The 23,434-nt window shown below is 52.2% G+C and overlaps 1 protein-coding gene across 1 annotated transcript; it reads left to right on the forward strand.

Moving 5' to 3' along the window:
• Positions 1-9,979: 9,979 nt before the first annotated feature.
• On the forward strand, positions 9,980-15,034 carry DLX6 (distal-less homeobox 6; the record flags this gene model as incomplete). The annotated part of the gene is made up of 3 exons (XM_081102402.1): positions 9,980-10,394; positions 11,640-11,833; positions 13,738-15,034. The coding sequence occupies 3 exons, from the start codon at positions 9,980-9,982 to the stop codon at positions 13,987-13,989; spliced, it is 861 nt and encodes a 286-aa protein (XP_080958528.1). The 3' UTR covers positions 13,990-15,034.
• Positions 15,035-23,434: the final 8,400 nt, after the last annotated feature.

The following is a 23,434-nucleotide window of genomic DNA, read 5'->3' on the forward strand; positions in this document are numbered from 1 at the left end:
GCTGGGGAGCTTGGGACGCTCAGTGCCACTAAGAATTCTTCAGGCGCCTTCTCTGGCGTCTATGCCTGCCTGCCTGCTCTCCCTGTTGATCTCCGGTGCCTGGGACCTCCTGACCAGCCCGTGGGGGTTATTCAAGGACACTAACGCTAACCCAGGAAGGGTCCCTCCATCTCCTCGAGACCAGGAAGCCAACCCAAGCCAATCCGCAGGAGAGCAGCCGAGCGTGGGAGTCCCAGGCGCTGGGGCAGGTAGAGCAGGGCGAGCGCGCGGTGCCCGGGCTGACGTTTTCAAACAACAGGGATTACAGGCTGCATCTCCAATACGAATTAGCCTTCTGTGCTAGTGTGACTTCGCTTTGAAACTCAACTTGTCAACGTATGGTTTTAATTAAACATCTTCCGGTCCCGAAAGATTACATGTTTTGTAAAATATATCCTAGCATGAAATTTACTTCCATGATCTGAAATTAGGTTCCTTGTAAATATTTTCATAAAAAAGAAATAGGAAGGGTGTGTGTGTGAGAATGGAGCAGGTCACACTCGCTGTGTTCCTTTTAAACCCTCCTACCAGCCGGCCCCCTCCCTCCACAGGTCCTGGGAGGGCCCGCCCTCCGGGCCAGGCAAGAAAGATTGGGCGCACAGGACGCGCCAGTAACCCCAACCGGCCTGCAGGCGCGACCCGCGCAGCGTTCGCAATTGGAGACAAGTTAACCCAGCACTGATTTGTTTGGGATCCCTCCGCCGGACGCCAGAGACCCCCTTGGGCTGTTGCTGCAGACACCTGCCTCCCTCCCCACCCCTGACCACTGTGCGTGTCCCAGAAAAGACGAAGAGAAGAGAGAAGGGATGCAGAATGGCTCGTAGCATCACTTAAGACAGCACTTCAGATGGAAATGTAAAGTTCTCCTTTAAGAATTCCTCACTGATATTTAAAACAACAGCTATGTTCATGGACAGCCGCCCTAGCAGATGGTCCCAAACTTCTCCCTCCCAACCAACCTCAAAGCTTCCCTAGACCGAGGCGCCCCCCCCCCCCCCCCACCACCCTGGGGGGAGGTGCTTTCTATCACCTGGCTCGGGGCACCTATCACACGTGGCCCTGGGAGGGAAAGGACCCTATTCTCGCCCTGGGGGCGGGGGAAGATGCCTGCGCGCTTTGCATCTTTTTATTCAATACAGAATTGAGAGCTGGGTCCCCGCGGACATCTCCTTTCCTAAATACTCTCTGAAAAAGCCGCCAATTCTGGCGGGATTTGCTGGATTCGAGGAAAACTTGGTCCACGGGAGGGATGGGGTGTGATGGGGAAGAGGAGGGAGGGGGCGCATCCCCTTTCTTTGATAATTAGGACCCAAGAAACGAGGAGGGGGCGGCGCGTAAGGGGGAGCTCTTTACCGCCCTCCACCTGAAATAAGCAAGACCAATGGCGCGCCTCGCTCGTCGCCCTGTTTACTCCGTCCCATTGGGTGATTGGCAAAGCAGGCCCCAAGGCACAGGCAATCGCTGCTCCGCGCGCTCCTCGCCGGGGAAGTGTGTCGGCATTCGAAGTGAACTAAAAATAAACGGAGGCGCGAGAGAACGAAAGGGGACAGAGTGACAATTTGCGGCAATTAAAGCGTCTGCGCCTGTTGCCGGAGGAGCAGGGACCCACAGCGGCTTTGTTTTCCCAGCCTGATGATGTGACTAACTCGTTAGGGAATTTGCGTGCGTGCGTGCGTGTGTGTGTGTGTGTGTGTGTCTGTGTGTGTGTGTGTGTGTGCGCGCGCGCGCTCAGCAGCCAGGGAGCCTGGCGCAACGGCCAGGTCCATGGGGGGCAGGGCAGCCTGGGACACGTCTGAGCCCCTGAAAACCCGGCTGGTTTGGGGAAAGAGCGGGGTCTGTCTCCCTCGGCCCTCGCCCAGCCCCTCAGCGGTCTCAGGTTTGAGCCTCTCGGGTAGCATCTGCAAGCACCTCTTCCAGGACCTTTGGAGCAAGGTTTTAGCTCTAAGGCGTCTAAACATAATACTAAGGTTTACTTCACAACCACCAAGAGGCGAAGGATCCAGGGTGGGGAGGGCGGGGGAGGGGGGCGGCCAGCCAAATCAAGGCTTGGGAGAAACCTGACAGCGCGCCTGAAATATTACTCTTCATTTTTGGAAGCCTGTCGGGAAGAAAAGGGGCGGCGGGGTAGGGGCAGAGGGGACCACTGCCTTCTCCCATCTGACACTCGAGCGTCCAGACAGGGCTCCAAACCCCGCCACACCCGGGAACACACAGTGGGAAATTGCTTCAAGACACGGCAGGGCAGTCTTCTCTCCCAAACCCGACCTGAGCCGTGAACTTCTCAAAGGGGTGAGAAGGGGGCGGGGGTTCTGAAGGGTAACCCCAGGCCCTGTGCCACGCCTGGGCCTGGCCAGGCCGTTCAGCGTCCAGCCCAAACTAGCACACCCTTGGGGGCCAGCCCCCCATCCCCCACCTCTCTCCCCCCACCCCCACCCCCGGTCTAGGGCCGGCAGGGGGAGAGGGAGACTGTGCAGCCAGCGCCAAAGTCCAGCTCGGGCTGGCTTCGATGAGAGCTGGCAAATCCGGCGAGCCTCGCAGAAATTTTCTTCGACCCTAATTCAATTTTAAAAGCGGATTTTTACTATTAAAAACGCTGCTGAGCAACACATTGAATTAATCTGACTGTACGGTTTTAATTACAGTGAGGGTTTCTCTACAAATCTGTACAAGACAGTGGCTGGCTCTTGGAGGATCTCTGCCTCCTGAATTCCATTACGCAGCCCCAAGTTCCCTGCAGACAGCGGCGCGTGGGAGCCAGCTGCGGGCGCGGGGCTCCCGTCGCCCTCTGCTCCTGCCTGCCCTCCCGGCTCCTGTCTTCCCCCTTCCCTTCTCTCCCTCCAGCCCCCAGGAGCGCCCTGGACAGCCGCCTGTCTGTTTGGGGCTGCTGCACTAAGATCCCATAACGCTGAACTTGACTTTTAACTCCTGGGCACAGGACCTTTGAGCCTAAGCCTTGTTCTTAAAATCACTCCTTTGTCCAGGGAGGGGGGATCTCTTTTGTAATTTTTTAAGGGTCCTCCCGCTTTGACTTCGCAGCTGTTAGATGAGCAATGTGATGCCCTAGGCCTAGGGGAAAGGAGGTGGAGGGATGGGGAGGAGAGAGGGAGAAAGGGTCGAGAACACTAGTGGGTGGGCTGCCAGGTAGGGAGATCTAGCCATCACCCCAAACCTGGGAGTAAATACGGGTGAAGCAGACCCGCTGGCCAACAGGGCTCCTTTCATCAGCCTCACTGTGGTTTCTGTGCTGTGCAACTAACATGTGGGGCAGTAGTCCCTAGCAAACAGGATAGAGAAGAAAACTTGAACCCAGGATCTTTCCAAATGAAGCAGATTCCCACTATTCTCTCTCGTTCACTCTATTCTTTAACTCCTTTCTATGACCCCTGCTTTTTCACTCTGCTCCCTTTCCATAAAGCAGATGGGAAGAAAGACCAGGAACCTAATTATGAACCCAAATATGTGTCCAAGTGGACACAACCCTCAGTGTGTGTTTAAAGAAGCGAAGGCTTTGAGCTTTGTAGGGAAAGGATCCTCACTTGACTGGGGGGGGGGGAGCATTTGTGCTCTTCACAAAATTAGTGAAACCTACAGAAAACCACCATTTCCTTCCCCTGGGTAGGATGGGGGGTGGGGTTTTCTTTCTCTTAGATTTGTGCAAAAGGGATTCTGTTCTGAACAAAAGAAAAGAAAAAGGGCACAATTGGGAGAATGTGTGGTTGTTGTGTGTGTGTGTGTGTGTGTGTGTGTGTGTGTGTTTAACCCTCACTTTTTTCTAAGGGCTCTCAAATTGGTTTCCCACTAAGGAAAGTTTTGCTAAAAGTCTAATAAATTACCTTATCATGTACATTGCGATGTTACAAAATAAAGGAGAGGAAAAGTGCAGGTGAACAGGTATGAATACGAAAATCACCAGAACATTTACATCACAAGGGTAGTCAGGTACAGAACAAGTCTCTCGCTAATGAAAGATGGTTTTCATTTCTTTTTCTGTTGTAACAAGAGAACCCCCTAAGAGCTCACATGATAACAAGAGGATGTTTTCCGTCCCAGGTTTTTCTGTGGAGCTGTCCCAAACCTGGCTCTCCTTAACGCTGAGACGGGTGCTGTGACTCTATTATTGTTGCTGATGATGAAGGGACGGAGGAATTAAAAGAGAGAGTGCTCGGAGGCATATAGGAAGAGGCTTGGCCAGCTATATTAGCTCCTTATTATGCCTAAAAATAGTCTGCTGTTTCCTGTTGATGCTTGTTCCCTGCCACTCTGGGGCTGCGTTTATCCTGCAATGGTCAGGGGTCCCGGCTCCCAAAGACTGGCTTGATTAAAGCTGACTTCTAACACCCTTCCCTTCCTTTCCCCCTTTGTCCTGCTACAGTTCCCAGCAGGGCAAATATGGGGGGGGGGGGAGGCTCAGCCTTGGTTTACCCAACAGATTAAACACACAAACATCACCATTTATCTTGTTTTAATCTGTTTAAATATTGTTGAGTTTTCCCACCTGAACTGGGAGAGAGAAAATATTTGTGTATTAGGGAGAGGGGCCTACGCTTGATAAAAGAAAGAGGAATAAAACAAAACAAAACACTTCTGTATATAATCCCCAAACTGGGGGAGGCAGAAACGTATTATCCACCCCCCACCCCTAATCCATTCTAGGCCCAGCCTATTGGTTTCCTCCATTAAGAAAGCTCTGGGTCTTCACACAGCCTGGGAATGAGGTAAGATGGTGTTGGATTTGAGGATCTGGTTGGCTTCTTTTTTTAATAACTTCTCTGGACTCCTGGGCTCCAGGTTTGAAAAGACCCCGACAGGAGCCTCTAGGTTGGACAGTGCTTAGTTAATATTCTCCAAATTGGAGTCTAGAAAACGTCTGCGAAGCCCACAGTGGGTGTCATTGGTCCTGTGGGCCAGGCCATACATGTTGGGGTTTCCTGTTCTGGGACAGGGGACTGGAGGGAGGAGGGAGACATTGTCCCCACACCTCAGTGAGCCTCTATCTGAGTCCACTTTTTAACTGGATTTCGAGGGCCTGGGAGGGGAGTGTCTTAACACTGGCATTATAGTTTTGTCACTAGAGGAAATAATGCTGTAATCTCGGTGTTTTCTTGCATAGATACTTTTGGCTACTCCAATGATACCCTTACTAGCCTGAGCTAAGAAAGGCGAAGAAGCAGCTCATGCCAGCCGCCCCCCCTCAAGCTTTCCCAGGTGTATGTGTTGAGGGAGGGAAAAAGGGAGTGTAGGTTTCCCAGATATCAAGCACCCTTTCCCTACACATGTACATAAACAGAATTTTACACTGAATGGAGAAAATACTAGCAAGGTTTTTTTCCACCAATGTCTCCTGTTGAGAAGGGTTTCTTTTCTCTTCTTTTCTTTTAAGCATGGCTATGTAAATCAATACCGAGTTATTTCTTTGAATTCAAAGGCTATTTATCCAGGTCTAATTTCTTTAGAATTAACGTGATAATTGAGCCCAACTTAGCAACCAAACCCAGCCAGGCCCTGCCCGGCTTGAACGTGCTTCTACAGCCCAGGGAGGCTGCAAGCCCTCACCCAGCACCCAACCGATTCCTTGACCCACGTGTGTGCTGCAGACACCCAGCCAGAACAGCAGGGGCTTTTCCCACCCAGAGAACCCATTGCTCCACAGTGGCCTTGGCGCACTGACAGGAAGTCTAGTGGTGGCAATCCGTGAGGATTTCTCTCTAAATAACATTGACAGCTGGAATACAAGACTCAACACCTTAAAAAGCAAAAAGCACTTTGGGCTTCAAATCCTGCTTCTTAAAACTTCTTCCTGAATAGGACTCTCACCTATTGTAAGCCCTAAAAGAGCCGTAGACCTCTGAGTCCTCCCAATAGCTTCTATTTGAATAATAAAGACTCAGAGGCCTCGCCTGCCCTTCTCCTCCCAGCCCGCAAGGTTGGCCGGAGGTTCCCCAGCCGGCAAGACCACGCGGTAGGAGCCGCCCGGTAGCGGCCAGACCTGCAGGGGCTAGGAGCCCCGGAGTGTGGCTTTCGCCCCGAGGCCCTGAAGAATCCCAGAGTTGCTGCCTCTCTCAGAAAGGGCTGGAGCTGCGGGCTGGACTAGACTGAACCAGGCTGATTCCGACGGCCTTGCCTGTGCTCATCACCGCCCCATGACACTCACTGAGCGAAGGACTGCGAAGCTGAGATGCCGGGATCCATTGGAGAGAAATGACCGTGGGGACAGGCCCCTGCCGCAGCCAGCCACTGCCGACAGAACCCCTTCCCCCAGGCTGATGGCAGAGGCCACACGTGGCAGACATTCACAGCCACCACCCTGGCACACTGTGTGGGGCCAGACTTGCTCTCCGGCTGGCTGCTCGCGGGACTCACCGGGAAAGTGGGATGAGCGAGCCTGCGACTTGGATTCTACCCAGCAAGCACACAGAGACCTCTATCAAGCTGCGAGGGACCCCCGCTCCCCCCCTCCCCAGCCCCTGACTGACTGGGTCGCTCAGCAGGTCTCAGCAGGGCCTTTACCGTAGGCTACACACAACTGCTACCGACATAATACTGGCATTTTATTCTCCATCTAAGGGGGTGGGGGGGGGGTGGCTGTCCTGCAGCTACAGCCCGGTCAGTTCCAGTCCTCAGGGCTTCCTCGGGCATGACGCAAACTGGGGGAGGAAGGGGAATAGACTGCTGCTCTGGATCTGGTACTGGGTGCGGGAACCTTCCCCGCCGGCCCGTGAGGACCAGCCCTGCTGGTGGCACGGCCAGAGTCAGGGGAGCCCGAGAGGAAAGAGCAGTGCACCTGCAAACATGAGGACAGGAACATAGACGTGCACGGGGGAGCCGCCTTCACCGTGTGAACAGCAGGCTGCAGGGGATAAAGCAATAAAACTGCCACTTCTACCTGCTGGCTTTGAGGACTTCACAAACAAGCTCGCGTGCAGCCCGGTGCGCCCAGAGCGCTCCAGGGGAGGGGAGACCTTCTCTTTCTCTGACCTCCCATTCTGTCCCCCCCCCCCACACACACACACACACACGCACACGCGCCCTGCACACATCTCCCCCTTCCCCAGCCCACCTTTCCTTTTCCTTGAAGCTTTTAGTTGTTGTTGTTGTTTTAATTCACTGCCGATTTGTAAACGCGTGGATCGGGTTACTGGTTCGCGTGTTGAAGTGTACCTCTTGTTAAAAGGGGGGGGGGGGACAAGGCACGCTACTTAAAAATGAATTCAGAGTTACTGAACCGGCTCCCAGGGCTCAAGAAGTTAAGCACGACGAGCTGGGAAGGGGGGGGGGGTGGGATGGAGAGGAGAACCCTGGAGAAACCTAGGGGTGGCAAGCCTCAAGGCATCTGGTGGAAGGAAGGAAGGAAGGAGAGAAAAAGGAAAGGAAAGGAAAGGAAAGGAAAGGGGAAGGGGAAGGGGAAGGGGAAGGGGAAGGGGAAGGGGAAGGGGAAGGGGAAGGGGAAGGGGAAGGGGAAGGGGAAGGGGAAGGAAGGAAGGAAGAAAGAAAGAAAGGAAGAAAGGAAGAAAGGAAGAAAGGAAGAAAGGAAGAAAGGAAGAAAGGAAGAAAGGAAGAAAGGAAGAAAGGAAGAAAGGAAGAAAGGAAGAAAGGAAGAAAGAAAGAAAGAAAGAAAGAAAGAAAGAAAGAAAGAAAGAAAGAAAGAAAGAAAGAGGCAAACTAGCTTGGGAAAGCCCCGAGACCCCGGGTTGCAAGCGGAGTAAACCAATTAGCATAAACCGACGCCTCGGAGCTCGGAGCCACATGTAAATAGAGTCCGCGCGGAGAAGTCTGCAGCCACCGGTTCTGGAGTTACAGGGACAGGCGGCACCACTAAATTGTCCATTTCTCAGGTTCCTTGGGCCGCAGAACTTCTGGAGCCCAAGCGAATGGAGTGCAAAGAAGCCCTCAACAGTCTTCCCAGAGAAAGACCCTGATTCGTGCACGCGACCTGGAGACACGTAGGTCCTGAGTGGCCAGGTCAGGCCTTTCTGCGTGTGGCCGAAGCTCCCGGCTTTGGTCTGTTCCCCGATCGAAACTGGCGTCCGGCCCCCGAGGGTCCGCAGGGATTGCCCGCCTCGATCCTCAGGCAGCGCGGACGCCCAGAGCTTCCTGCAGTCCCGGGTTCTTGCCCTGGGAGCGGCCCGACCCGCCCTCCTCGGCGCCGGTCCCGACCCGGCTGTCCTACCTGGCTTTCTGGCCGGAGCGGCGCGCAGGGCTCCGCTGTCTCCGCGGGGCTGCCTGGACCTGAGCGGGTCTGCAGACTGCAGGGGAAAGGCTAGATCCGCAGCCCCGGGCTGCTCCGAACTTGCTGTCTTTCCCCCAGTCCATTTGTGAAAGAGAAGTGGTTCTACCACCTGGATGTGCGGATATAAATCCCCTTGCAAATAATAAATGGATTAATAATAACAAGGTATGAAGTTCTTTTTATAGAAAAAAATGAGAGAATTGAAACTAAATGCGGCAGTTAGACAACCGTTTTGATAAGAGGATAATTGAGGCGACACTGGTGTATAATTAGAGGATAATTTATGCTATATCCACTTTTATTCCACCTCCCAAAATAAACCCAGTCCATAATCATTACAGGGAAATTGTTCTGAATTTTATAGCAGCAATTTGAACAAAGTACTGCAGTTAATCATGGGAGATTTTTGTGTATTCCTGATTAGAACTCTAATTGCCTCCTTCCAGAAAGTAAAAATAACTGTAAAACGACTCTATTTTTATCATTAACAATGTTGACAATAAAATAAAATCAATTGGAATTGTAATCGAGAGACAAATTTAGGACGAAGGCACTTTTACTTGGGTAGTTTATATTGTAATCAAGATTTGCCAAACCACTAACCGCATGTATCATTTGCATATATTTGAAAGCATTACAGTAGCTTCTGTTTTCAATAGGAAAAAATGCATTACTGTCAGTCCTCCAAGGATTCGCTTTCAGAACAGGCTGGTGCGTTTTTTTTGGGGGGGGGTTACATTTCCCCCCTTTTTGTTTAATATAGGGCCTGAAACGGTAGGAACCTCATCAGAACAGGGTCTGGTTTTTCTTTTTCTTTACCCACCTCCCCGCGTTGGGGTGGGGTCCAGGTGTGGGGGTTCTTCCCTCTGTGGTTTCAATAAAGCACGTCTAGAAAAATCCACGGTGACAGGACTCTCCCGTGGGACTGTAGTGGAATTGGGGGGGGGGGGCGAGGTCAAGGAAGGGGGGGCTAGCTTTAAATGCAGAGGGTATTGCTTCTGAACACATACAGGGTGCAAGGGGACTGAGAGAGAGCAGCCCCCAGCCAGGGGGTTCCAGCCAGTGGTATCGGGAACTGAGGCTCCGGGTTTGGGGGCGCGATCTGCGGCGGAGGCACCTCCCTCCGCGGCTGCCCCGGGCGCGGAGCCGCGCGGCCGCCGCCGCTGCTCCGGCTGGGATTGGAGTTGCCGGAGGCAGGCGGAGAACTCTGCGAGCCGCGCAAACGCCAGTAGAAGCCGTGCGCCTGTGACGTCAGGGGGCGGCTGACCAATGGGGAGGCGCTGCCCTTTGGAGACAAACCATTCGACTCGTGGCGTCTGCATCAAGTCTGAAAGCAGACGCGCAACTTTCGCAGAATCCACCTTAAAATCTCTGCCTTAAACTGCACCAGCCCCCAAAAAAACCAAGGGGGGAAGCGAAGGGGGGGGAGAGCAGAGTCCCCCCTCCCCCTCTCCTCTCCCATCCCTCCCCCTTCCTCCTCCCTTTGAGTTAACAAGGCCCCGCTCACTATATCTCTTTATATTAAAAATATATATATTAGAGAAGAGCGAGGGAGAGGGAGAACCACCTCCGCCCCCCCTTTCTTTAATTTTTTTTTTTTTTTGCAAGGATCCCAAGAGCTAAGGTGGCTGCAGAGGGGAGAGCGGCGCGAGCCAAGTGGGGGGAGGGTGGAGGAAACCCGGGAGAAGGCTTTCTCCAGCCCCCAAAGTTTTGATGATGACCATGACTACGATGGCTGACGGCTTGGAAGGCCAGGACTCGTCCAAATCCGCCTTCATGGAGTTCGGGCAGCAGCAGCAGCAGCAGCAGCAACAGCAGCCGGCGCCGCCGCCGCCGCCGCCGCCGCCGCCGCAGCCGCACTCGCAGCAGAGCTCCCCGGCCATGGCAGGCGCGCACTACCCGCTGCACTGCCTGCACTCGGCGGCGGCGGCGGCGGCGGCGGCCGGCTCGCACCACCACCACCACCAGCACCACCACCACGGCTCGCCCTACGCGTCGGGCGGCGGCAACTCCTACAACCACCGCTCGCTCGCCGCCTACCCCTACATGAGCCACTCGCAGCACAGCCCTTACCTCCAGTCCTACCACAACAGCAGCGCGGCCGCCCAGACGCGAGGGGACGACACAGGTGAGAGGCCGCCGGGGCAGCTCGCTTCTCCCGCCTCCCGGCTGCCCCCCACCCCGCCCGCCCCGCTCACTTCCTCCAAGGCCCGGGCCTCCCCGGACCCCCTCCCCCAGGCGGCCCGGCGCGCCCCCGGTCGGGCCTCGTGCGCGCCCGCTCGCCTGGCGCCTGCCTGCCGGCCTCGCCCAGCCGGGCCCCTTCGCGCCGCCGCGGACCCTCGGCTTCCCCCGTGGCGCGGCCCGCCCGGCTCCCCGGTCTCCCGCGCCGCGGGGGCCGCGCCTTCTGCTCCGCGCAGGCTTCGCTCGGCCAGTTGGCCCTCACGGTGCACTCCAGCCCGCGGGTCTGGGCGCCCTTTGCCTCCCTCCGCGCCTCCGGGCTGTGCCCTGTGTTTGGCAGGACTGGGACACTTCTGCGCCGGAACTGGGGAGCGTGTTTTGCTCCCCAGTCCGATCTGGGCAGCCAGTGGCCCCGGGCACTTGGGTGACCCGGAGGGAAGATGGCATGGCCTCTGGCTCTGGTTAAACTGGTGACAGTTCGGCTCTACCGGCGGGCTTTGAGGTGTCCCCCCCACCCCCACTCCTGACCGGCCCCCTCCCTCTGGGTTTTGGATACATGGTTGGCGGCTCCTTTGTTCGTGGAGGCAAAACAGAGGGCCTCGGGCGGATGGTTCTCAGCACCCAAGGGCGATAAAGTTGCCGCGTGAGGCTCCGCTTGCTCGGGAGCTGGTCTGCGCGTCAGGTTGTTTTGTTTGGGGTTTTGGTTCTTTGCAGCAGAATCATTTCAAATACGCCAAGGGGTTTGGATGTGCCGGGCTGGGAAGGAGTGACAGCTGGTCAGCTGGCCGCGTAACCGTCAGGGTGGCTCCAGCACAGTGTGCGGCACTGTGAAGCCGGACCTGGGGCCTGGCTCTTCGGACAGAGCGGCCGCCACACGGCGCCGGGCGCCCGGAGAGCGGCCGGCGCCGCCTCTTCTGCGGCGGAGCAAGCCTGTTCGCCCGAGAGCCGCGGGAGCCCCTCAGTCCAGCCACCGGGTATTGTTAGCGCCAGAGTAAGGGGCCGGGAAAGCTCTTACAGCCTCTGGGAGCACCTGAGCCCCGTGAACCCCGACAGAGCAGGGTGGCGGCGGCGTGGGGACGCTTTGAGGAAACCCTTATTGGTCGTTGGGGAGAACCTGGGTAAAGCCAGGCCATGTTCAGGGAGACTGCGGAAGTAGCCTCGCGCGTGACCGCTCCTCTGTATCCTTTGCTTGCAGATCAACAAAAAACCACAGTGATTGAAAACGGGGAAATCAGGTTCAATGGAAAAGGGAAGAAGATTCGGAAGCCTCGGACCATTTACTCCAGCCTGCAGCTCCAGGCTTTAAACCATCGCTTTCAGCAGACTCAGTACCTGGCCCTTCCCGAGAGAGCTGAACTGGCAGCTTCCTTAGGACTGACACAAACACAGGTAATTCCCGGGAAGCCCGAATATCCCCGAAATGCTGGCCCCGCTTGCAGATCGGGCAGGGAGCACATCAGGAAGAATTCTTGGCCTAGTCCACCAAGGATGGAAGATTAATGACCAATGCCTTTGCGCCGGTTACGAACTTTCCCTGGGACAGCACAGTGTGGAATAAATGAATACTGGATTGGATTTGAACATCTCCCCAACCCTCGGCGACCCCACCCCAGTCTAGTGTCCTTTGGTGACCAAGTTCATCCTTTATTCGAGTCCTATTTCAAAACAGAACAACATGAAAGAGAGAGAAAAAGATATTCAGGCCAGGAGGCAGAATAAGAGATAGATAGATAGATGATAGATAGATAGATAGATAGATAGATAGATAGATAGATAGATATGTGATCCTTTTGTGGGTCCTTGGACTTAAGAATTTCAGCTTGTTGACATAGAGTTATGAAGTGAAATCAAGAGGGGAGATAGTCATAGGCTCCAATAGGATTTTGTTGAGGGACCAAGGTGCCAGCTATTCATCCTGGGATGGGTGAGGTGAGTTTTCCTGAAGATTGCCCTAAGCTCAATGGTTAAATCATCCTGGTGACTGGCTGGTGAGGCACCTCCATAGAGCACAGAACTTGGGAGCAATGGCAGAGGTGGAGATCAAAGAGAAGTGCTGCCCAAATTACAGCAGGTGAAGCCTCAGTTAAGTACAGTTGCTGAAGTTCTGCTGTCCTACTAATTTGAAAGACATATGGGCCCTTTCAGACTTCACAGGAAGGGGCTTAGGCAGGTATATTAAGACCCTGGCCATAAAGCCAGGCTGCAATCACCTGTGGTTTCTGTCCTTGTCCATCAACTTAGCGGCGTGGGGCGGTAGGCCTCATGTGAGGTGGGTGATCTTCAGCATGGGGACTCCAGGTTTGCTGAGACTCTTGCTGGGGAATGATTGCGTGGTGCCTTAGAACAGATGCTCCTAAGCTCTTCTGTTCAATTCAGCCTGCTTTCTTTTGCCATTTTGCCTCTGGAAATACGTGGGGCTTGCAACGAAGGGATTCCTGCTACTCAGTAACTTGTATTCCTCTTGGAAAAGCAGATTCCTATGGCTCAGGAATTTGAAGGTAAAGGACGCAGCACCCTAGAATTTCCTTCTTCAAATAAAAGGAGGCCTGGTACATTAGCTTAGACACTCTCCCCACCCGATCCCTGACTTCCATTCAGTTTTCAGAGGCCCTTTGACTTGAAGCGGCGACGCTAACAATCATGTGATGATTGCCGACCACAGTTTGACTAAGCAACATACAAAGTAGGGATGAATGAGGGAGGTACAATCCCTAATCTCTGCAGGATTATGGGGATATATGTACGTAGGGAGAAAGATGCCCCATGCACAGTTTGTGGCATGTGCAGTATATGCATAGGGATAGTTGAGTCATGTGGGCATAAATGTATAGGCTTTAATCTGTCCATAGCCATCTGCTCACTACATGCATAGAGATGCCAGGTTTGGGGGATTGGTAAATATATTTTTAAGAAAGAGACTATCAGAAAAAGTGCATTCAGTTGGCTTTGATCCGAAAAGTTCTCTGTTTAAAAATCCCTCTTTCGACTGACTTTGACCCCAGCTATCTCATGCGCCTTCATTTCTTATTTTATTCTTATTTATGCTGTTGTTTTATGCCTTAGATTTGCATCCAACTGAAGAGTTTAGGTATCCAGACAAGATACCTAGTAATGGGTGGGTAGGGTGGGGGGTGAAGAAAGAGGTGGAGCAAAGCGGGGACTGGAGGGCTTGGTGTTTGTGGGATTGTTTTATTATATTATTATTATTTTTAAATAATTGCTTCCAAAGCCTCAACATGAGGCACCAGGGGGATGTTTTCAAGCCTAACGATCGCCACTGCGTTTCGTTCTAGGTGAAGATCTGGTTTCAGAACAAACGCTCTAAGTTTAAGAAACTGCTGAAGCAGGGCAGTAACCCGCACGAGAGCGACCCTCTCCCGGGCTCAGCAGCCCTGTCGCCGCGCTCGCCGGCGCTGCCCCCGGTGTGGGACGTTTCGGCCTCGGCCAAGGGCGTCAGTATGCCCCCCAACAGCTACATGCCCGGCTATTCGCACTGGTACTCCTCACCACACCAGGACACGATGCAGAGACCGCAGATGATGTGAGTTGTCCGAGGGAAATCGATACCCCTAGGGGGAAACGTCTGAACCAGGCAAGGAGGATCCGGGACCTGCTTGCAGCTGCCACACCGAGCCGAGCCCGTGGAGCAGGCTCAGGAGAACTCACGTCTGGCCGGACCGTCTGCGCACTCGCGTGCTCTCCCGCTCCCGCTCCCTCCGTCTCTGTTTCTCTCTCACACGCCTCCCTTTCTTTCCCTCCCTCCTCCCTTCTTTCCTTCCTTCCCACCTTTCTTTTCCTTTCTCCCTTTTCTTTCCTCGTCTCCTCTGCCTTTTCCCTGGAGCAGCCTCAGTAATTGATCTTGCATCTTAGGGACAGAGGGAGGGAGGGAGAGAGAGAGGGAGAGGCTGGTAACTATGCCAGCGCTCCTGAACCCCCTCACTGTCACTGTAAGTATATTTTCCCTTACCCCTTGGGATCCAGGCCCTGAGCCTCTTCTTCTCTTTGGGAGTATCTATCAAAACAACTTTTTTTACAGACATCCCCCCCCTCCCACCACCACCACCAGAAGAATCTGCGCAAACATGGCAGCGTTTTCACTTGTTTAATGAACTTAAGGCGTTACATGATGAAACAGAAGCATTTCAGACTCCTACGTTTTTATTTACCAATCCCAGACTGACAAAAATAAATGAATAAATAATAAGAAGAAAAATAAAAGAAAAGCCCTCACATAACAGCCATTCTCTAAAGGAAAAGGAAAAATCAGCTGAGATTAGAACATTGCCACAAAGGGAGCGCTGCATGTTTTATCAAAATGCAATGAACAAGAATGATGATTTCTAAACAAAACAAAACCACTCTTTTCCCCACCCCCAAACCCTGAACTGGAATCAGGAAAGACAGAGGAAACAACCAAAATCATGGTTCTATTGCTTTGATACTTTTACTAGGTGAATTGGTGGCATTCACTAAGCTAATAGGGACGTTTATATCAAGAAACATTTCTGTATATATTGTTGAATTTTAGTTGTACATATACTTTGTATGTTTTTGTCTTCTTTCATATATGGAGTAAAAGCCACAAAACGCTGGGAGTGTCCTGTATATTTCTCCCTATGTGTCTGTATCTCATCACCTCTCCCTCCTCCCCTCTCATATATTTTCTATCATTCTTAAAAGAATTCCCATTTCCTAATATGGGAAGCCCCATATACACATCAAGTGCTTGCAAAAGGTGTCAGTTTGAAGCACTAGCCTTTGTCTTAAGTACTTTACCATTAACCATGGGTGTTTTCCCAGCTTCCTTTCTATATTAAATTTTATTGTAATTTCTTCTATTTTAAAAAAAAATCAGAATGATCTATCCCCTGACAACCTCTCGTGCTGAAACTGAGTGCTCTCCTCTCCCTTTTCTCAGCTAAAGAAATACAGCTGTATTTGTCTTTCTTTGCAAGCACTTTTTAACCAAAAAAAGGAAACAATATGAGAAAAGAATAGAAAACAAATGCACAATTATGACTATTTAACATTAAACCTTTGCAAGCTAGCTAGGTAGGAAAAGCACACTCCTGGATGCAATACATCCTCCGATCTTGTGGAAAGCTTAGAAATAATGGAAATGAAAAGTCCTTTCGTCATACAAGCAGGAAGCCCCATACTGCGAGAATTAATGGCTACAGACCTGGGCATCCTTCAAATTATGAACCTTGAAACCACTGAGCCATTTATCAGAAGTCAATAGAGACACTCAGAGTGCTCCCTATAATGACAGCGACATACAGCCGTGCAAAAGGACAGTCACTATAATTAGACACAAAGCAAAGACGACTTACCAATATACCCGTGCCTTTTTTTGTTGAGCAACTTCCACGCTCAGTCAGTCTTCAGAATGGTTTAAAACCGATCAGTCTTGTCATTTTCTAGCATTCGCATTGTTACATTAGGAAAAATGTTTTCTTTTCTTTTTTCCCCCTTCCTACTGTGAAACTTTGGGTTCGTAGCTCCCCAGGATCAATTCTGAACAAAGCCTCCAGCTGCAGTGCCATCCAATTTCAAGCAGACATTGGGGACAATTTAAGGTTTTTATCCACAAGAAGGTTTTTTTCCATTCTCTTAAATGCAGCCATAATTAGAGTAATTTTTCATGTAGCCCGCTGATTACAGCGTTTTTACCGTCAAAGATAATTACCTGTAATTTTCTTCCACTTTTAATACTAAAAAGCCATCTTTATTTAGATTCAGGAACAGGAAAGGCGAAACAAAAGAGGGAAATTATTCTGTTATTCATACACAGATTGCAGAGACGTAGGGCCTAAAATTGAAAATTAACCAAAATTATAATGCTGAAAAGAATAGAAGAGGCTGCAGAAGTACAGCTGGTAGTGGGGCTTTGCTGAATTATTCAAATTACGTTAGAGAGAAAGCTACCATACATCGAAACCAACACTAATTTTTCTTAAAAAAAAAAAAATCCACCAGACACAGGCCAAACCACTGGTAAGTGCATGAAATTCTGAACCCCATAAAATGCATTTTAACACATTGGAGGTGTTGTCATGATGGGCTTGTATCAATCTATCTCTTAATGTGAGTTTAATTAAATTCTGCCAGAACTCTCCTTGGAAACTGGGCTTCCTGGGCTCCCTGAACCTCAAGGGTTAATATTTTCGCACTTTAGGTTGTATTGACCCTGTAAACTGGTTGCTGAGAGAGGGGTTGGTAGGAGGGGCGTGGGCAAAAGGCATCACCCAGTCGCGGTGCCTACGATGCCTCCCCACGTTCGCACTTCCCCGGAGTTCTAGAGCCTCGATCTGACCATATTTCCCATTTAAAAAAAGAAAGAAAGAAAGAAAGAAAGAGAACAATAGCTGCGGGCGGTGAGGGTGAAGGGGGAAATTTCTTCCCGGCGCCAATAAGCATCTCATTATCTTTTGACACAATTTAGTCCAAAGGTTCCCGCCGCCGGCGGAGAAAGGCCTTTCTGCACTAGGGTGAGCGAGCCAAACATTGCTCAGGCTCCTGCCCTGAACACCTCTAGCGGCGTCCAGCGTGTACGGCGTCAGGGAACAGCGTCATCTATAGATAGAACAGCCGGAGTCTTCCTCGCGCCTTCCTGAATCAGGCTGGATTCCGTGCTCCGCATCTCGGCTCTGCCTCTCAGCCAATCATGCTCCTCTAACCCCAAGGTCGCAGCTTTCGGCCCCGCAGGCAGTAGCTCTAGGAGAGGCATCCCACCCCTTCCCCACCCTGCCCCCACCCCCCCGCTTGAGGCAAAGGCCCTGCAAAGGAGCCCTGAAGGGTTTCAGAGGCCAGTTACTCCTGAAACTTTCTCCCAAAGTGGAGAATGTGTAAGGGGCTATACAGTCTGGAGATAAGACTCCACCTGCCGTTGCAAATGTCCGCATACCTGTGATAGGAAAGGAGCACTCTCCCAAGCTCCATTTGCTCTCCCCATGCCCCCAAACTTGAAACCATCGCCACATATAAAGACCTCAATGGGTTCGCCTAGGACTAGCTTTGAGTAACAATTTGCAAAGAGATTTTAGCTTGGAATCTCCAGCGCTCTCCCTCCACACCTTATAGAAACCTAGTCCTTTCCACAGGCTCCAGTCACAAGTTGCACCAAATACATCAACAGCACAGAAAGCAAAAAGAGACAAAGCCAGTTCTTAAGGATCCCATCCTCACCTGAATCTTTTACTTACCAGAATGACAACCCCTTTACTGTTAACAGGGGGGATAAAAGATCAGAATTGCAAAATCTGTAAAGCAAAGTTGCAGTCTCTAATGAATTACAACAGCAACACATATACCTTGGAAAGTGTGAGAAGATAAGTATGAACTGTGCCTTGAAGTATGAAAGAAATAAAAACTTACCCCCAGTGAATATCTCTTAAGCAATGATCAGGTCTAGAAATCTATACTGAACAGAAGCAGAGAGGAATATTTTTCTGAGTCTCAGGGCAGAAGCTCTTTCTCTATATTCTTGGTTGAGTGAGCACATCCAGGTGTGAAATTGTTTGCACACCCCAGCACCTCTTATATTGCCAGCAAAATTAGCTGTTATTACTGTCACTGTTTAGTGATGGTTAGCGTGATACAAAAAAAAAAAAAAACTGCTGTAATCAAGACCTGGCGCATCTTTGCAAATTACAGATAATTGTAAACGTCCAGATTATGATAATAGCATCCTAATCCAGCCTGCAATATAATTATTACAGAGTGTTACATCTGAAACTGTCCAGTAGGGCTAATTCAGCCATTATTTAGACCCTATTTTTGCACTGCAAATGGGTTGCTGAGTTGAAAATGTACGATTGTAATTTCACAGGGCACTCAATGAGTAATGGTATAGGAAGAGGAAAATACAAAAGTGAAATGTGAACAGTAGCGATCAAATCAAACCCTGAAGGACAAAAGACTGTTTGATTCATATGGAAAAAGAAGAGTGGGAATTAAGAAAATAGCAAATCAGCGGTCTGAAGCACTACGTGTCCAAATCTTCAATATGTGTGGGGCTGATGTGTTTGCAAGGGCTGCTGCATCTGCTGTTGCCTGGAGTCTGAAATAATTTTTTTCTTTTTTCTTTCTTTTTTAAAAAAAACCCTTGTCTTTCCCCAGGCTCTCTAAAGCATTTCCTTGGATAAAAGTGCCCCTCCCCCAAGCAAAGAACACTTGTCAGTTCCACCATTGTTTCCACCAGGGTGGACTCAGAGTGCCTGCCACTTGTTTATGAACATTTTCTTAAATGAATTTGCAGCCTCTTGTTATTAGCACAAAATGCCCTGGGTGCATGTAAGTGTTCCTGAGCTCCATCTCCATTCTCTTTCACAGGGAACAAGTCGCTGAGAGTCCTACAGGATATTAGCAGAAAATATATTCATTGCTGCTAATTCAATAAAGCCGGGCTGGGAAGCTGTCTCTACTCTGCTTGGCTGGCTACTGGCTTTAATCCTATGATTAACTTTTATTAATTAGACACCCCCCCCCCACACACACACACATAGAACCCAGTTCTAGCTGCTTGTTTTGCAGCAAGCCACTAATGTGCTTCTTTCTGGATTCCAGAAACTCCAGTATTTGGGGGGAAAGGACTATCCTTGCCCCCAGATAGGGTTGTAAAACTCCAAGGTGAGTCTCCTTACAAAATGGAAGAACCAAAGAGAAAGGGAGTTGGAGAGTAGAGCAAGAGGGTCTGGAGAGAGGCTGGGGTGCTGTGCTGGTCCCCGAGTGAACGTGAACTCCAGGTTCCAGCTGTTGCCTCCAAGAGGATGAACCCTGCTCTGGCTGAGACTTCTGGAGTCTAGTTCTGGTTCCGAGTGGGAACATCTGGGTTAGGGTTACCTAAAGCCCAGATATCCCCAGGACCAGGAGCACAGAGAATTTCCTGAGCATCTTTTCCATCCTCTAGGACATGCTGGTGATGATTCTCCCTCCTCCCATCACCTCACAGACCTGGGTACTGCCTCGCCAGGGCCATCCCGCAGGGTGGCAAGCCGGCTTCCCAGCTCCTGTGAATTTAAGGGCAATAATGAAATGTCCCCTGTGTAGTGACCCCTGTTTATAGATGAAAGTAGAGTCCATGTCCTGCCTCTTCTCCCGCCTCTCTTCCTCCACCTTGCAAACGGCAAGGGCAGAAGGAGTCTTTGGATGACAATAAGCTTCCATGGGCAGATTTCTGTGTTCTCGCCTTTGCACGGGGGAAAAAAATGCTTTAAAATAAATCATAGTTTTGTGAACTGCTTACTGCTCGTCACCCCCACTGGCTTAAAAAAATACACTAAACTGTGTATAGTGGGGATTTGACAGAGAATCATTACTGAACTTGGAGTGTGTGTGTGTGTGTGTGTGTGTGTGTGTGTGTAGAATGATGTTATGAGCCATTTTTTCCTTCCTGTGGCGAAAGGTCGTAATGTGTGGTATTTCACGGTTTTATATAAATCTTGGTTTAGGATGTGGAACAGACTCAATAATACATGCGCTTTTGGCAAAGAGACTCCTACGGATCCCCATAAATCAGAAGTAATACGAAGTCCCAGCGAACAAAAGAGCAGAAACATTTAATTGCTGCAAAACAGGACCCCCGTCTCCTTTAGAGGGAGATTCATGTAAATTCCCTCGGTTCCTATCTTCACGGCTAGAGCTCGACCTATAAAACAGGTTATTACATTACAGCCGGCAACCCTGAGTGCTTGGAAGGGAAGGCTCCCCGCCCCCACCCCAGCCCCTCCAGGGCCACGGGGAACCTAAAGCTTGTCAGATGCGAAAGAAAAGCGGCTGGGGCTGGGGAGGGGGCTGTGCAGGGCTGCGTAGGAAAACATTTAGCCAATCCCATAGGTGCTACCGCTATCTGGGCCGTTTTGGAGGCCCAGAGTTCGCTGCGACTGTGAAAAAACCTAGTGCAGCGCGCAAGGACCGCCGGCAACCTGGGAACCCGAGCGGAGGGCGGGAGCCAGCCGCAGCGCCCCCTCCCCAAGCCCCCGGGAGGCGGGAGCCTCCACCCAGCGCGGTGGGAGGGGGCGCTTCAGGGTGGAGGAGAGGGGTGACCGCAGGCGGAGCCGCCGGCGTGGCGCGCTTCCCAGAGGTGCGGAGGGCGTCTGCCCTCAGGGCGTGCCTCCCGGGAGGGCTGGGGAGTTCGGGGTTGGCGAGATCCCAGCGGCCAGTGGGAGGTGCGCGATCCAAAGGGTTGCGGGATGGGGCCGGGAGGGTGGTGTGGTTGGGTAGCCCTAAAAGTCCCTCTCCTAGAATAAAAGGAGGCGCTGGGGCGGGGGGCGAGGGGAGGCGGGGGGCAGCGTTCCAGGAGGCATTCCTGGCGCGTCGGGCTGGGGAGCTCAGGAAACTCGATGGTGTCAAGGCCGGAGTGAGCTGTAGGGCGCGCCGGGAGGAGGCGAGCGCGGCCTGCCCTTGGCGCGCTGTGGGCGACTCCCAGGACGGCGCGGCCCCGACGCCGCGAGCCGTGGGGCGTCCGGTGGGATCAAAGGAGCCAGAGGAGGCCAGCCGGCGCGTCTGGGATTGTGGGCTAAGGGGCGGGAGAGAGGAGATTGGTATAGGCGGGGAGATCCTGGCCTGGCCGGTGCCACCGGGAGAGGGTGTGTGCGTGCGTGGGTGTGCGGGTCAGCACGCCCCTGGTGGAGGTCGAGCCCTGGGTGGGTCCGAGGGTGGCTGGAAAGGCTCCCGGGTGGGTGACCCAAAGCGAGGGAGAGCGAGCGAGCGAGATCAAGGGCATCGAGGTCTGCGGGTTCCTCTGTGTGTGTCTCAGGCCCTGTGGCTCAGGACTGGAGCCGCCTGGCACCCACAGGAATGCGGCTTCTCTCGGTTGCCCAGGCCGCCCCCTGTTCCACAAGGAGGTGGCCGCCAGGAAAAAGAAGGGGGGGGGGCAGAAATCTGCTTAGTCCAACACGGGCCTCAAACAAAGGCTAATTTATCTGATCTTTTATAGCAGGGCCAGCAGATTGGGGCCTCCTGGGCTTTGGAGGGGATCTGGAGATGGGGGTTTGGGAGTGTGAGGGTGTGTGAAGAGGCTCACGGAAAAGAACATGAACTCTTGGAGTGGGCCTGGCATGTTGGGAGCACTGGACTGAGAGCCGGGCTCGTGGGGACGCGACGGGAAGAGGCAGGCAGAGGTTCAGGAAAGTGGGGTCAGCCGATCAAGGAATCTGGGTGGAGAGGTATACGTTTACATTAGATATAGGAATAAACAATGGGGAGAAAGAGGGCGAGGGAGAGGAACATCACAGAGATATTTTTAGACTTTGCAGAGGATCTGTTATTTTTACATCCTTGGGCGCAGGGCTGCAGGGAGTTAAATCCCCCTGGGAGAATCCCCATGGTGCCAGGGAAAACCCGCTGCAGACTGGTTTGGCAGAATATTTTTGTCCACGGCTCCCAGACCCAGTTAAAAAAAAAAAACCGCGCGAGAGAAGAGGCCATTGCGAGTGGAAGGAGTGAGGTTAGCACAAGGGAAGGAATCCTGAAACCAAGTCTGCGCGTGGCGTCCTGCCTGGCCGCCTCGCAAGGCTTTGGTGTCTGTAACAACAAGCAGAGTCAAGGCTGGGGGGGGGGGGGTCGTTAAAGAAGAACTGCCCTCTCTCTTCCTGGGAAGAGCCCAAACTCGCCGTTCCCTCAGCTTGACCGTGCGGGGTGATAGCGAAGGGGGATCCTCTTTCCAAAGCCAGGAATGGAGGTGGGGAGAGGACGAGGCGGCTGAGAAGTCGTCTACCCTCTCTCTGTGTGCAGAAAGGGAGCGGGCATGTTCCAAGCACATTCTGGCGCTCTCAGGCGGCCGGTGAGTAGGACGTGTTTGAGATGGACAGTGCGTGCGCCCCTTCCACGTTCCCAAACGCGCACCCCGAGGCCCCGCGCAGGGGAACGCGGACGCTGGCTCCCAGCCGGATTCCCTAGATAGAAAACTCTGGCTTTGGGTGTCATGGAAACTCCTACAATCCTTACAAGCAAAGAAAGAAAGTCAGGAAATAGATGCTTTCGCTTCTTCCCTTCATCCTATTCTCTGCCAGCTCAGAGCACAAGGTGGGGTTTCAAATGGCTTCACCCCACAGCGCGTCGCCACCCAAACCTTGTAAGAAAGGAGCGCTGGAGGGGAATGACGAGTGGGAGAGACGCCGCGTCCACAGCTCTGGCTGCAGTCGGCCAGCTGACCCGGACCAGGCAAGGTGTTGCCTAAAGACCCGTCAAAATCCTGAGTCTCCCTAAGGCCCAAGCCGGTCCAAACTGGCAGTCTGGAAAGGAAAGAAGAAAAATAAAGGAATCCTGGAGAGAGGGAAGCTAGGAAAGGAGAGGGAGAGAAAAGGAAAGGAGAGCGAGAACACAGGTAAATTCCCCCCGGGGCACACAGCGTGCCTTTTCAGGTCTCTCCTCCTAACCCTGGAAGAACCTTCTTAGAAATCCTCAGATGACAGGATGTAATTTTTATGTTCTAATTTCCAACCCCCCTCTCCCCCCCCACGCCTTTAAGAAAACTCTCTTGTCACATTTATTGCTGCGGACTTCCTAGCTGTAAAATATATCTCCTGCGTCTTGTAATTTCCAATGTACGATTGCCCTTGGTATCCCAAGCAGACAGAGGCAGGTGAACCAAATGACAGTCAGAAAGAGCCTGCAATCCAGGCCGGGAGCACAGCTGCAGGCCCGGCTGTAGCTCTGGCCACACTGTTGATGTCTATATGCGGGGGCTGGGGAGAAGGACCCACACAGGCCGAGGTTGCAGCAAGCCTTTCCTCTCCGCCCCAGAGAAGGCTTCACAAAGGAGAAATCCCTGCAAACAGATTCGATTTCCCATCGTTTGGAACCTGCTTTGCCACTGTTTTATGTAAAAGCAAAGCAGAAGGAACTCCTTCCTGAAAAGAGCCAGAGAGTGGTAACGCAGGGGAAGAAAAGATTTATATTTAGAGTATTATCTCACACGAAATGAAAGCCACACAGGGCCACAGTGCTTGCACTCCTTTCCCCCACCCCACAATTCCCGCTCTGGGC

Source organism: Myotis nattereri (genome assembly GCF_964212035.1).
Source record: "Myotis nattereri genome assembly, chromosome: 11".
In the NCBI taxonomy this organism is placed as follows: Eukaryota; Metazoa; Chordata; class Mammalia; order Chiroptera; family Vespertilionidae; genus Myotis; species Myotis nattereri.